Source organism: Carya illinoinensis, chromosome 3 (assembly GCF_018687715.1).
Source record: "Carya illinoinensis cultivar Pawnee chromosome 3, C.illinoinensisPawnee_v1, whole genome shotgun sequence".
NCBI classification, from domain to species: Eukaryota; Viridiplantae; Streptophyta; class Magnoliopsida; order Fagales; family Juglandaceae; genus Carya; species Carya illinoinensis.
The window spans coordinates 5,331,279-5,344,611 of NC_056754.1; the positions used below are offsets into that span (position 1 = coordinate 5,331,279).

At 36.0% G+C, this 13,333-nt stretch overlaps 2 protein-coding genes across 2 annotated transcripts; both read left to right on the plus strand.

Moving 5' to 3' along the window:
- Positions 1–1,672: 1,672 nt before the first annotated feature.
- On the plus strand, positions 1,673–5,397 carry LOC122302773 (ACT domain-containing protein ACR6-like). Its single transcript, XM_043114189.1, has 7 exons — positions 1,673–1,905; positions 2,769–2,814; positions 3,047–3,161; positions 3,253–3,320; positions 3,650–4,258; positions 4,548–4,652; positions 4,744–5,397. The coding sequence occupies exons 1-7, from the start codon at positions 1,859–1,861 to the stop codon at positions 5,083–5,085; spliced, it is 1,332 nt and encodes a 443-aa protein (XP_042970123.1). The 5' UTR covers positions 1,673–1,858; the 3' UTR covers positions 5,086–5,397.
- Positions 5,398–10,251: 4,854 nt separating this feature from the next.
- Positions 10,252–13,192, plus strand: LOC122302775 (pentatricopeptide repeat-containing protein At5g14080). The gene is made up of 2 exons (XM_043114192.1): positions 10,252–11,972; positions 12,437–13,192. The coding sequence occupies exons 1-2, from the start codon at positions 10,319–10,321 to the stop codon at positions 12,718–12,720; spliced, it is 1,938 nt and encodes a 645-aa protein (XP_042970126.1). The 5' UTR covers positions 10,252–10,318; the 3' UTR covers positions 12,721–13,192.
- Positions 13,193–13,333: the final 141 nt, after the last annotated feature.

Here is a 13,333-nt window from a genome sequence, read left to right on the forward strand (position 1 = left end):
ATAACATATTCTCCAGTTTATCTCCCAGAATGACCTTTCTATAGTTTACATAATATTTGACTGACCAAATGATCTTCAAATGAGGCAAATAAGATATCCATGTAAACTAGACTAAAAAAGGAACAACTTATATGAAGGAGACTTTATGATAAAACACTTACAACAGCTTCGAAATGGGCGTGCAAAAGACCTCCTAAAAACTGTCCGAGAGAGAGTGTTTGATATTCTTTCAATGGAAAGTAAAAATGAAGATAATTTCGTGGGGAGAGGTGGCTGGAGATACTTATGGATGAGATATGGAAGATATGAGGCTGGAGTTGAGAGTTGAGTGTAGTTTTCTCCTACCCAAAATATCTATAAAAGATTATCTCATAATATTCTATCCAATAGTATCTACAAAAAATCAACTTAAGATATTTTTATCTAATAATATCTATAAAAATCAACTCAAAATATTTTTACCAAATAATATTCATGAAAATTACCTCAAGATATTTCTTTTTATCCAATAATATCTACAGTTTTGAACAGAAGTTTTGTTCGAAAATATGAAAAAATATTATTGCGCCATAAGACTTTAAATAACCCTCCGAGTCTAACAAACCATAATACATTTTGACACTTCTAACTATCTCCAATAATCAAAAACACACTTCTAATACCATAGTAAATAATAACACTAACTATGTAGTTAGACAAAAACCTATACGATTAATGGATTCGTGAAAACTTATGGGGTTTTCACGAGATTCCTAAAGTTAATAGAAATTTCATAATTGAATTTCTAGCGGGCTGTTACACTTTTATAATTATTTATTATGAATAAAATTAAAGAAATTCATGAATTTAATTCATCTTATAAAATCGATTCAAGAATAGAAGATTATTTATTCCTTTTAAATATGTTTAAGATATTTTATTTACAAACAGTGTTAAATTATTTATCAACACTCTTTCTCGCGTACCGGTTAATATTTTTTTTATCCTTGTCACGGAATAAATGATGTGAATTTCCATTTATTCTATAATAAGCCTTGATATCATAAAAAAAATTCATAAATCTAATCCATTTTATAAAACTAATTTAATAAAAAATAATTAATCATGTCCAAAACATTACCTAATATTTCAACAAAAACTACCGCATCCCAGTCTATTAGAGGGTTGACACTTATATTAATTCATCATCGTTGCTTATTGACTAAAAATCAATAATGATTTTACCCAAAATGGTGAAAATAATCAATTATATCTGTCCCCACGCTCCCCTAAAAGTGGTATGATAGTTTTTTTTCGAAAAATGAGAAGTAGCAGCGATATTTTGGTTGGCCATGTAATTGACGTGGGCAGAAAACCAGTTGGTCACGCTGGAGTTGCAGCCAAAATGACCGGCAAACCGCCGACCGAAAACTGCACCCGACACGTGAATGGCCACGTCATCACCCATATTCACGTGTGATTGAAGAAATGCCGCGCACCGTACGGACATCCCTCAAAATGTTAAAAAATAAGTCAAAACGACACGCACAGTCATCTCACAGGCACACTGCCTGCACCTATATACACAAGTAACCGTGCCGTATGGCCAATGAAAACCCACCACGTCAACACCGACACCTTTACGCTTGCATTTTTGTAGTGGGCTAACTAACTGGGTTAAGTTGCACATTGGCAGTGAGTTGTATTTCAGTGTTTTTCCCATCTCCCTCCCCCCCCCCCCCTCTCTCTCTCTCTCTGGTTTTCCTTGGTTGTTGGAGGAGGCATCTGTTGTATTGTGTTTGTGAATACAAGCTTGTGTACTACTCTTAAAATCTTTTCTTTGTGTTGCTTAGTGAGATTTGAGAGTATTAGAAGAAAAATGGATGATGAATATGCTAAGCTTATCAGGAGGATGAACCCTCCCAGGTATGTTGCAGTCTTCTGGTCGTTCGTCCTTTTGAAAATTATTGTCTTCTTGAGGTGGTTGAAAATATTGTGTAGTACGGTAAAAGGGTCCATGAATTCTCTCTTTTGCTTCTTAAAATAATTATGGTGACGCAAATTAATATTCTTTTGGCTGTATGGTTTATAGCGAGGATGCTGGTTTTTTTAAGGGGGTTGTGGGCTGTGATTGAAAATTTTGAGTAATCTGGTTAAAGGGTTTCGAACTCTCTTTTGCCTCAAGTTTTAGGTTCTTAAAATTATTGTTGTGACATAAGGAAAACTTACTCTTGAGTTTTGCAGAAGTGATTTTTTTGTCTTGGTTATACTTGGTATGAGTTTATGTCCTTTTGAAGTATTGATTTTTTTTTCTTGCTGCCTTAGAAAGCAGAGGAAACAAAGCTAAAGCAAATTTATAAGACTACATGGTAGAATAAATATCCAATTTAATTGTGTGTTTTACAAGTCTGAGGTTAGTTTTTCATTTTCTCAGGAAGTGGAGAGCATAACATTTAGTACTTTCAGCCTTTCCTCTTTCATTTTCTTTATGTTCTTCAAGAATTTAAGGCATTTTGAGCAATTTTCTTTCAGGTTGAGATGGTTTTTTTTCCCTCTTTTCTTGTTGACTTTATCGATTTGGATTAACTGAATTGGTAAAATCCTCACAAGTTTTCTTGGTCTATCAACTTTCTCTGTGCCGGTCGTGCCAAGTTTGTTACCACAAATTGCTTCTGAAAATACAAATTTTGGTGAAAATTACCCTCTTCAGAAAATCTCTGTTCAGAGAGAGAGAGAGAGAGTGGAGGAAGTGGTTGATGCCTCATCTGGTTTACCTCTTGTTATTGCAGAGTGGTGATTGACAACAATGTTTGTGAGGACGCGACTGTTATCCAGGTAAGGGTCGTCCTCTCTCTTTCTGGGCTCCCTAAAATTTGGGTGGACTTGAGAAATTCCTTTATTCTTTGGTCTGTTTTGTTTTTGGTTGGGGAGTGAAGGGTAAAGTTTACCGAGGGAAATGAAATGCCGAGGAATTACCTCTAGGCTTTAGATAGTGGATGTCAATTAGTTCCTGTAATTATCTGATCCTGCCGAGTAAACCGGACTAAGAAATGGAATTTCTTTTCAGGTTGACTGTGTAAACAGACATGGGATTCTCCTGGAAGTTGTGCAAGTGCTTACCGATATGAACCTTGTAATAACAAAAGCACACATCTCATCTGATGCTGGATGGTTCATGGATGGTATGGATTCTAATTTAACTTCCAGGATTTAATAGAGCCCAGAGCTTCTCACTGTTTCTCATATTTGCTCTCTGAAATTTGATTTTTTCAGTGTTTAACGTGATCGACCAAGATGGGAACAAAATCAGAGATAAAGAAGTCATTGAATATATTCAACGGGTAGGAAATATCATATTAGTGCCCTTCATCTTAAGTATTATTTTCAAATTGTACATTTGTCATTTCATGAAGCTTAAAATAAGCTTATGATTTTTTTAGTTCAAGTGAAGTTCTTTTTTTTTTTTTTTTTCCTTCTGTTTCTCAGACAAGTAGAAATTAAGCATTTTTTTCAGCTAATAAAAGAAGTCTTTTTTTTTTCCCTTTATCAATAATTTTTTTTTGGGGGGGGGGGGGGGGGGGGGGGGCGGTGGGTAAATATGTTTTTGTGATGAATCAAGTTTAAAAAGAACAAAAACTTGTCACATCTCATGTTTTTATCAATTTTGCAGAGACTCGAAAGTAATGCCAGCTTTGCACCCTCATTGAGAGGGTCTGTTGGGGTAATGCCTTCGGAAGAGTATACCTCAATTGAACTGAGTGGTACCGACAGGCCTGGCTTATTGTCCGAAGTGTGTGCGGTCCTTGCAGACCTTCACTGCAATGTGGTTAATGCTGAGATATGGACACACAATGCAAGGGCTGCAGCTGTAGTTCATGTCACAGATGATGCAACTGGGTGTGCAATTAAAGATCCAAAACGCCTCTTAACAATTAAGGAATTGCTTTGTAACGTCCTCAAAGGAGATGATGACTTGAAGACAGCAAACATGACCCTTTCACCCCCTGGAGTTACAAATAGGGGGCGCAGGTTACATCAGATTATGTTGGCTGACAGAGACTACGAAAGAGCTGGAGGAACTGGGGTGGGGAGAATTGAGAACAAGAGCTCAAGGCCTCATGTAACGGTTTTTGACTGCATCCAGAAGGATTACACTGTGATTACTATGAGTTCAAAAGATCGGCCAAAACTGTTGTTTGACATCATTTGCACTTTGACGGACATGCAGTATGTAGTGTTTCATGGAGTGGTCGAAACAGGGAGGATGGAAGCTTATCAGGTAAGATAAATTCCAGTAAAAACTTATTTCACGGAATATAACTGACGCTCAGGGTTGACTAGATCGTTATAAATGCATTGCAGCATAGATAATGGTCAAAAACGATAGGCTAGTGAAAGCTCAGTCAAGTTTTGCGAGCTTATGATTATGTTAAACCTTATGTGACCTTGCGTCCTCTCTCATATGGAGTGGAATCTGGGGACTATAATGGACGCCATTGATTTTCTTCTTGAATTAGGGATGTGTTTTCTTGATTTTATCCTTGATGGAATCTTTCTGTGTTTTATAGGAGTTTTATATTCGACATGTTGATGGGTTCCCTATAAGTTCGGAAGCTGAGCGAGAACGTGTTGCACAGTGCCTTGAGGCTGCCATTGAAAGGCGGGCATCCGAGGTTTACCAGACGACTTTCAATAGATGAGAATCTTTAATAAAACAAGGCATGCTTGCAATTACGTGCTAAAGTATTTGGCTTGGTCATGCAGGGATTGGAGCTTGAATTGTGCACCGAAGATCGAGTTGGACTCCTCTCTGATATAACCAGGATATTCCGGGAGAACAGTTTATGCGTTAAAAGAGCCGAAATCTCAACAAAAGGTGGAAAAGCCAAAGACACTTTCTATGTCACGGATGTCACCGGTAACCCCGTTGACCCCAAGATTCTAGATTCCCTTCGCAAACAGATAGGCCACAAGATATTGACAGTTAAACATAATTCATGTACTTCACCTAAGGCCTCTCAAGGAACTACAATGGGATTCCTATTTGGGAATTTGTTTAAAGCTCGAAGTTTTCAAAACTTCAAATTGATCAGATCCTGCTCTTAATATCTTCATGTATATTCTCAAGAGTTAGAAACTGTACAGACATATCAGAATGGTGCAGCCTTTCAGCTCCCAATAAATGGATTGGAAACGCAACAATGTAAGGAGGAAGCCGGACTTCTTGTTCTTGAGGAGGCTGATACCCTTCAGAAGAAAACCATAAACCACTTTATACTGTAAATGGTATTGGCGGGGTTTATATATTCTTAAAGTACATCTTGTACAGTGTTATGTTATATTGGTTGTACAAAGATATAAAAAACCATACAGATAATGGAGCTCAATGACAAAAGTAATGTAAATTTTAGTGTACAATTGTGCTTGTTGGAATTCAATAGATTCAATGGTGGTATCGCCTGTGAGGCTAACGGATAGTGTAGGGTTTCGGTTATGGGTTTCGGCCCAAGTCAAACTTGGTCCGAATCTCGCAATTATAATAATCAGAACAGACGGTTCGGACCCGGGTATGAAACCTGGGTTTTGTATTTAATACCCCGTACAACCAAGTTTGTATAAAATGAAAATATCTCACCCAGTCGAGCATCCTGACCTCTCTCTCTCTCTCTCTCTCTCTCTCTCTCTCTCTCTCTCAAGCGAAAGTAGTTTCGAAACCCTAGCCACCGCCGTGTCTCACGAGGCCCGTCTCCCCTCTCGAGTCCTGACCACCTCTCTCTCTCTCTCTCTCTCTCTCTCTCACACACACACACACAAAACCTAGCTTTGAAACCCTAGCCATCGTCGTGTCTCCCTAGTTTTTCACTATCTCGATGATTATTTGATGGAAAGGAAAGCAGATATGGGAAGAAGATGATCTCTCTGTTTTGAGCACCGAATCCTTTGCCATCGCCGTCATCCTCTTGATCCAAAGGTTTGTTCTCTGCGATTTGGGTCCTTTTTTTCGATTTAGGTCTGTTTAGCTTTTGGAATGCTGCTCTGTAAGATTAAAAAGTACTTCTCTCTAATCTTATTTCTTTATAGATTCAAATGCTATGTTTTGGTCAAATATTGTTTTAGAGAATATTCAAATATTCTTTAAAGATCACATGGAATGGAGCTGGTGATTTGATTTCATTGATGAATTTGTTGTTTATGTTCACATCTTACAAACAAAGACTGTCTATATGCATAATTCTTTAAAATGTGGTGTCGTGGTGTCTACATGTGAATGTCTTTGTATTGGGGCTAATTTTGACTGTACAAATTATATAAATACCTATTTTTTCTTATAAAAAAATAGACCCTTTATAGTTGTAAGAATAGGTAAATGAATATTATCTATTTTAAATAGATTGAAAAGTATTATTTTTCTATTAGATGTTACCAAGTTTTGATTCATTGCATGGATGGAAGGTAGTGCTCATTTAGAAAACTAAAATTATTTCAATTGGTTGCTGGGGTCAATGAGATTTTATGCTTGTGGGTTTGGATGAGCACGGTGTTGTATGCTTTATGCTTGATACTCGTTACTTTATGGTCTAATAAACTCAAAAATCTCATTGGTACTCATTGCTTTATGCTTTCTTTTCTGATAATGTCATTTGTGACTTTTTTGGGGTTTCTTTAAAGTCTTTGGATATATTAAATCATGAACTTCTCAGATTTTACACAGTGAAAATGTCTAGTATGGTATAGCAGAAAATGAAAAGTTTATGAAAAAAGCAAAAGAGGAAGGTCATGCTACTGCTTATGTAGAGGGTGTTTGGAATCGATAGCTTTAAGACTTTGGGTTTAGATAAAACTGGATTAGTTTGCTTTTCTGTTTTCTCAAAATATGCATAATACAAGAAGTAGCCTTCGATGAAATGAACACACGAATAACTAATTTGAAGATGTTGGTTTTGTTGGGTTTAAGATGATATTTGGATATGTACAAATGTCAATGTTTTATGGGAAATTGAATTCAAAACAATGTGCTATGTATTTGGATATGCTGAGTGAATTTTATCAAAACAAAGGATGATATGATCTATTTTTGGAAATGAACATTGCATGTATAATGTGCTTTCTACTGCTTGCATCTATTTTCTTGTCTGTATAAAATCTGTATTAGAATCTATTTTTGTTTTTCAGTTTTCAAATAGGTCTTTGTTTGACTAATTTTGTGTGCATAGCTAAGATTACCATTTATTTATTTGCTCACATATTGCATCTTTCTTTTTACACAATGCTGCTGAGTATATTCTATATAAGCTGAAACTAATGGGGAAGATAATTGAAGTCCACAGTGCTGCTGAATTTTCTTACTTCAATCGTTCTTATTTTTTTTAAGGATCTTTTTGCATTTAAATATAGCTTTTTTGATCAATTAGTATGTTGGATTTTATTTTTAAGAGTTGGTACTCAAAACCGTTCATTTAAAATAGGGTTAACAAGATAAAATCATTGAAGTGGTGGAGAAATATTAATATTTCCCCATTTCTTTGGTTCAAACCATTAAAAAAAAGCCAATTTTAAAAGGATTCTTCCAATGTTTTATGAAGGAGTACTAATACCAATTAAGCATAAAACATGTAACCAATTAAGACAACTTGTAACTAATACCAATTAAGATCGGAACATGTATCTCTGAATTCCTTATATAAACAAGCTGCAGACTGGAAAAAAAAAAAAAAAGGTTTCAACCCGGAATCTGGAATCCGGGTTTTTAAATAACCGGATTCATCCGGATTTCGGCCCGGGTCTGATCTGAGATAACCCAATCTGGATTTTGGTCCAGATTTTAAACCCAGATTTCAGTCCGGGTATATCCAGATTTCTGGATTAGAATCCAGTTGAACAGTCCTAATGGATAGTGTATGTTGTTGCATTTAGTAATACTAGTTGATGGTGTAACGTGGAAGGTACGTTTTCCCATTGTGTGAAAAAATCTTGGAAATAACATCTATAAATAGTAAATTAAATATGGTTGAAAATAGGATAATGTAGAGTAGCATAAAAACTCGATATAAAAATCTGAAATTGGTTGAATTAAATAGCAATCGGTTAATGAATGAGGTGGGTGAAGAGTAGCATTCAAAAATATGTTTTTTCTTTCTTGGCCAAAGTCTTTAATTCAAAACATTTATTGGCACTCAAAAGAATGAAAATGTGAAACCTAAATACAAAAACAATTCAAAAAATAAAAAATAAAAGAAACAATGAAATTAAAAAATAAATAAAATCGTACTGCCCTCTATTCAGATTCAGAATGATGTCAAAACATAATATTGACAGGCAAGAAACAGGAATTGAAAACGTTGGATACCCTCACACTCAACCACTTTCAACACAACCAACATGAAAAAAAATAAATGCCAAACAGAGAAATGGATAGAGGAAAAGCAATAGACAGAACATGAAAATTGAAGAAGAAAAATAGAGAAAAGCACAAAAAATTTTAGACCCAGGAATGTATGTGAAGTACCCATCAAATTCATATTATGTAGAAAGCAGAAAAATATGAACAAAAAGGGGCATACCAACATAGTATTGCAAAGACCAAGAAACATATACCCAACAGCGAATGGAAGGTTCTCTTCGGCACTTCACCTTTGAGATTTCTCAACACAACCAACATAGAAAAAAGAAATGGAAAACAATAAAATGGAGAAAGAGACAATGACAAAGAGAATGACAAAAATGAAAAACAAAAATGCAATAAAATGTAAGAAAACAAGAATATATAGGAAGTGCCCATAAACGAATGAAAGCTTTTCTTCGGTGGTTCACATTCAATTCTTTTGTGCTTCACCTTTGAGATTCCTCAACAAGACCAATATAGAAAAAAGAAATGAAAAACAAGAAAATGGAGAAAGAAACATGGACAAAGAGAATGACAAAATCAAAAAATATAAATACAATAAAATGCGAGAAAACAAGAATGTATACGAAGTACCCAAGAACGAACAAAAGCTTTTCTGTAGTGTTTCACCTTCGATGTTCCTCTTATGGCCTGTAAAAATCAAGAATCGAAAAATGTAGCTTTCAACTCTCCCATCAACCGGCTAACAACACATCACACCAACGCACTGTGTAAAAACTAAAAGTATAAAACCGAATGCAAAATATACCAATTTCTTTTTCAATGAAACAAAAAATAAAAGCCCAGAAACGAGAACAGAATTAAGAAAAAAAAAAAAATAGAAGCTACACTGTCAAAACAAGTGAAATGCAAAAGAAGCAAACTCAAAACCAAAAATCAATGGAAAACGTCTGGATGAAATCAAACAAGGGCAGAAACGTAAAAGACAAAAACAAAACAGGAGCAAAAACGTACAAAAGCAGCAAATAGAAGGACAAAGAAGGAAAGCGAAAATCGAGCAAGCCAGGGCAAAAAGAGAAATGCTACACATCATCCCACACCACACATTTTATATATTAAAATAATATTTTTTATTATTTTTATTTTTTATTTCATTTTATTCTTATTAAACTAATTAAATTATTCTATTTATCATCTACACACTATATATTTATTATAGAAAAAATGAAAAAAAAAATTAAAATAAGTGTAGTGTGTGAAGTGTGAGGATGATAAGAAGAATTTTTCGGACAAAAATGTACACATGCAATCCAACAAGGGTAGAAATGTAAAAATGAAACACGTACAGAACAGGAAGACAAATCGACAAACAAGGGCACAAAAGTAAATAAGAGAAATATTGAGGGATAGAAATGGAAAGCAAAAATGGGACCAAAAACACATTTGCTTTTTCGATCGAGGCTTTTTATATAGAATTTTGCTACATACAAGTACAGTCGCGCATTAATCTGTATACTAATACTGATTTATTCATACTTAAAATTTAAATTAACACTGTTTTTAATAAAATTTACTTTTTGACCAATCACATCACATTTGTGTACAGATTAGTGCATAATTATGCTTGTAACTATATTTTTTCTTTTATATATATAATAGATATAATATAATGTGTCAATTTTAGTAATTTGGGGTGCAGAATATAGTTTTCTAAAATAACTCAATTATTAAAAAATTAAAAATTAAGTTCTTCAAGATTATGGTTTACGTTGTGACAAAACTTGAACAATGTGATTTAGAATAAATATTAGAACTATATAATATTTTATTAAGTAGCAGAAAAATTTAACTAAATCCATCTTAATATTTGTTAAGGATGGCCCGGCGGCCCATAGTCAGCCCATCAGCTTAATGACGTTCTGAAGAAATTAAAGCATTCGGTTTGAAATCTAGGCCCTGGGAAAGTTGGAGGTTCGTCTCCGTTCTCTATTTCTCATGAAACCTTGTGCAACTGAGTTAGCAACCCTAATAAGCCGAGCTCTGATCTCCGCCTCGAATCGTACGAAACCTACTCGGACATGGACTCCTTCGCTGGAGCAGACGCTCCACCGGCTCGGTTGCCGCGATTCGCTCACTCCACCACTTGTAGCTCGAGTCATAGATCCCTTCCTCCTCACCCACCACTCACTTGCACTCGGTTTCTTCAACTGGGCCTCTCAACAACCTGGGTTCTCCCACACTTCTCTCACCTACCAATCAGTCCTCAAGTCTCTCTCTCTTTCTCGCCAGTTCAATGCCATTGATACTCTCTTAAAGCAAGTCAGAGCCCAGAAGATTAATCTAAGTTCTTCGGTTTACCGTTCGCTGATTGCTTCATTGATCATAGGAAAGAAGACCTACAATGCCTTTTTGGTATTTAGCGAAGCAAGCTCGGTGATTCCAGAAATTGGTTCTGAAGTATGTAATTCTCTTTTGGCTGCTCTTGCTTCTGATGGGTTTTTGGAATATGCAGAAACGGTGTTCAATAAAATGGTTGTTAAAGGTGTTTCTTTTAACACTCTTGGGTTTGGTGTGTTTATATGGAGGTTTAGTAAAAATTTTGAGATTGATAGAGTGTTAAGCAAGTTGGATGAGGTCAGGAGAGGTAATTCAGAGATTAACGGATCGATTATTGCGGTTTTGATTGTTCACGGGCTTTGTCAGGCGTTGAAAGTGTCGGAGGCTAATTGGGTTTTGGATGAGCTGAGGATTAGGGACTGCAAACCTGATTTCATGGCGTATAGGATTGTCACGGAAGGGTTTAGGGCAATAGGAAGTGTGGTTGATACTGAGAAGGTTTTGAAGAAGAAGAGAAAGCTTGGGGTAGCTCCCAGGGCTGGTGATTATAGAGAGTTCATATTTGCGCTGGTTTCAGAAAGACGGATCTGGGAAGCGAAAGAATTGGGTGAAGTGATTGTTGGTGGGAATTTCCCAATCGAGGATGACGTGCTTAATGTGTTAACAGGATCAGTTTCAGCCGTCGATCCCGATTCTGCCATTGTGTTTTTCAAGTTCATGGTTGGAAAAGAGAGATTTCCTACACTTTTGACTTTGACCAATTTGAATAGGAATCTTTGCAAGCATGGGAAGAGTGATGAGTTGTTGGAAATTTTGCGCCTTCTGTCTCTTAATGATTACTTTAAAGATGTAGAGAGTTACAATGTGATGGTTTCATTCTTGTGCAAGGCTGGCAGGGTCAGAGAAGCCTATGGGGTTCTTCAGGAGATGAAGAAGAAAGGATTCGGACCAGATGTCTCATCTTATAACTCTCTGATGGAAGCGTGCTGTCGGGAAGATCTATTGCGTCCTGCTAGAAAGCTGTGGGATGAGATGTTTGCAAGCGGGTGTGGCGGGAATTTAAAAACTTACAACATTCTAATTCAGAAGTTCTCAGAAATAGGTCAAGTAGAGGAGGCTCAGAGGCTCTTTCACCACATGCTGGAGAAAGGAGTGGTACCCGATGCTACAACTTACACGTCCCTCATTGGAGGCCTCTGTAGAGAAACAGAGTTAGAAGCTGCCCTTAAAGTCTTCAACAAGTCTGTTAAACAGGATGTGGTTCTTGCACAAACCATATTGAGTACATTTGTTCTATCTTTATGCAAAGACGGTACGTTCTTCACTCATAAAAGCATGCGTGTGGGACCAAATACCATTTTCAATGTGTTGTTTTTTTTCCCATTCCATATTCACCCACGAAAATCCGTTTTCTTTTCACCAATTTTTTTAGTGGACTCTGTCAAATCGATGGGATGAGAATGGTAATTTATAAATATTAGTAAAATAGTTTGAGATAAGATGGTTTATTGAGTTTTGAAAAATGAGAAAAAAATTAAATAAAAGTATTATAAAGTTAAAAAATTATTTTAGTATTGTTTCTATTTTGAAATTTAAAAAAGTTGTATTGTTTTTTTATGTTTTGTTTAGAAATTTGAGAAAATTGTAATAATTAAATGAAAAATTTGAATATTTGAAATTGAAAAGTGTTTTACGTTGGCCGAAGAAAGTTGTTGCTTCTAAAGATATCCCATACATTTGAAAGCTCACTAGCTATGTGTTTTATGTTCCATGCAGGTCATTTTATAGCTGCTTCTAAGTTGCTCCGTGATCTCACCTGTGATATAGGACATTCAGACTCCCATATAATTTTGCTAAAATGTCTGGCTGATTCTAGAGAGTTTCCCATTGCCATTGAGCACATAAAATGGGTCGAAAAATCTTCCCCTTCAACGTTGCAAGTAATATATGCTGAACTTTCGGTATCACTTTCTTCAAAATCAGAGCCAATTTTACAGTTGCTTCAAACAATACCGGAATGTCTAATATACCGCGATGATGATACTTGGAAGACTCTCTGAATGTGAGGCTTGAAGATTAATGCCCCATTCTATTGGGGATTCATTCGGAGTGAAAAAGTCTGGCTCCATCTTTTCCCCTTCTCCCTTCCGATTATTACATAGGTCTCTATCATCCGTAGAACTGGAAGGCTAATAACAAAAATGTTGCAATTACAAAAGGAAATACCTGTAGACATTGTGGATAGCATTCTGTAATTTGTTACCTGCTGTTTGACGCTCCGAAAATAGTGTGTTATTACACAAACAGCCGAAGCCACTGATGCGCCAAACGCGGTGTCAATCGTCCTCAATATTCATGGATCCGTTTGTAATCTGATGAGGAAAAAGTAGAACATGGACCAAACGCTGAAACCTCTGATGGGCAACATTGCTCTTGTAAATCATGAACTCTGGCCTCTAAATGGACCGTGTATGATAACACCCTCGTCAATCATATGCAATCCATATAAATATACTGTTGTATTCTTTGTAATATGGTGTTATCTTCTTATTTTCTTTGCAGTGTTCTATAGTTATGTAATCAGTGAGAATAACGAGGGAGAGCTACTTTGATTGGTGAGAGCACCATGGGTTCGTGTTAGGGTTTGTGGACACCCGGGAAGATGATGGGAGG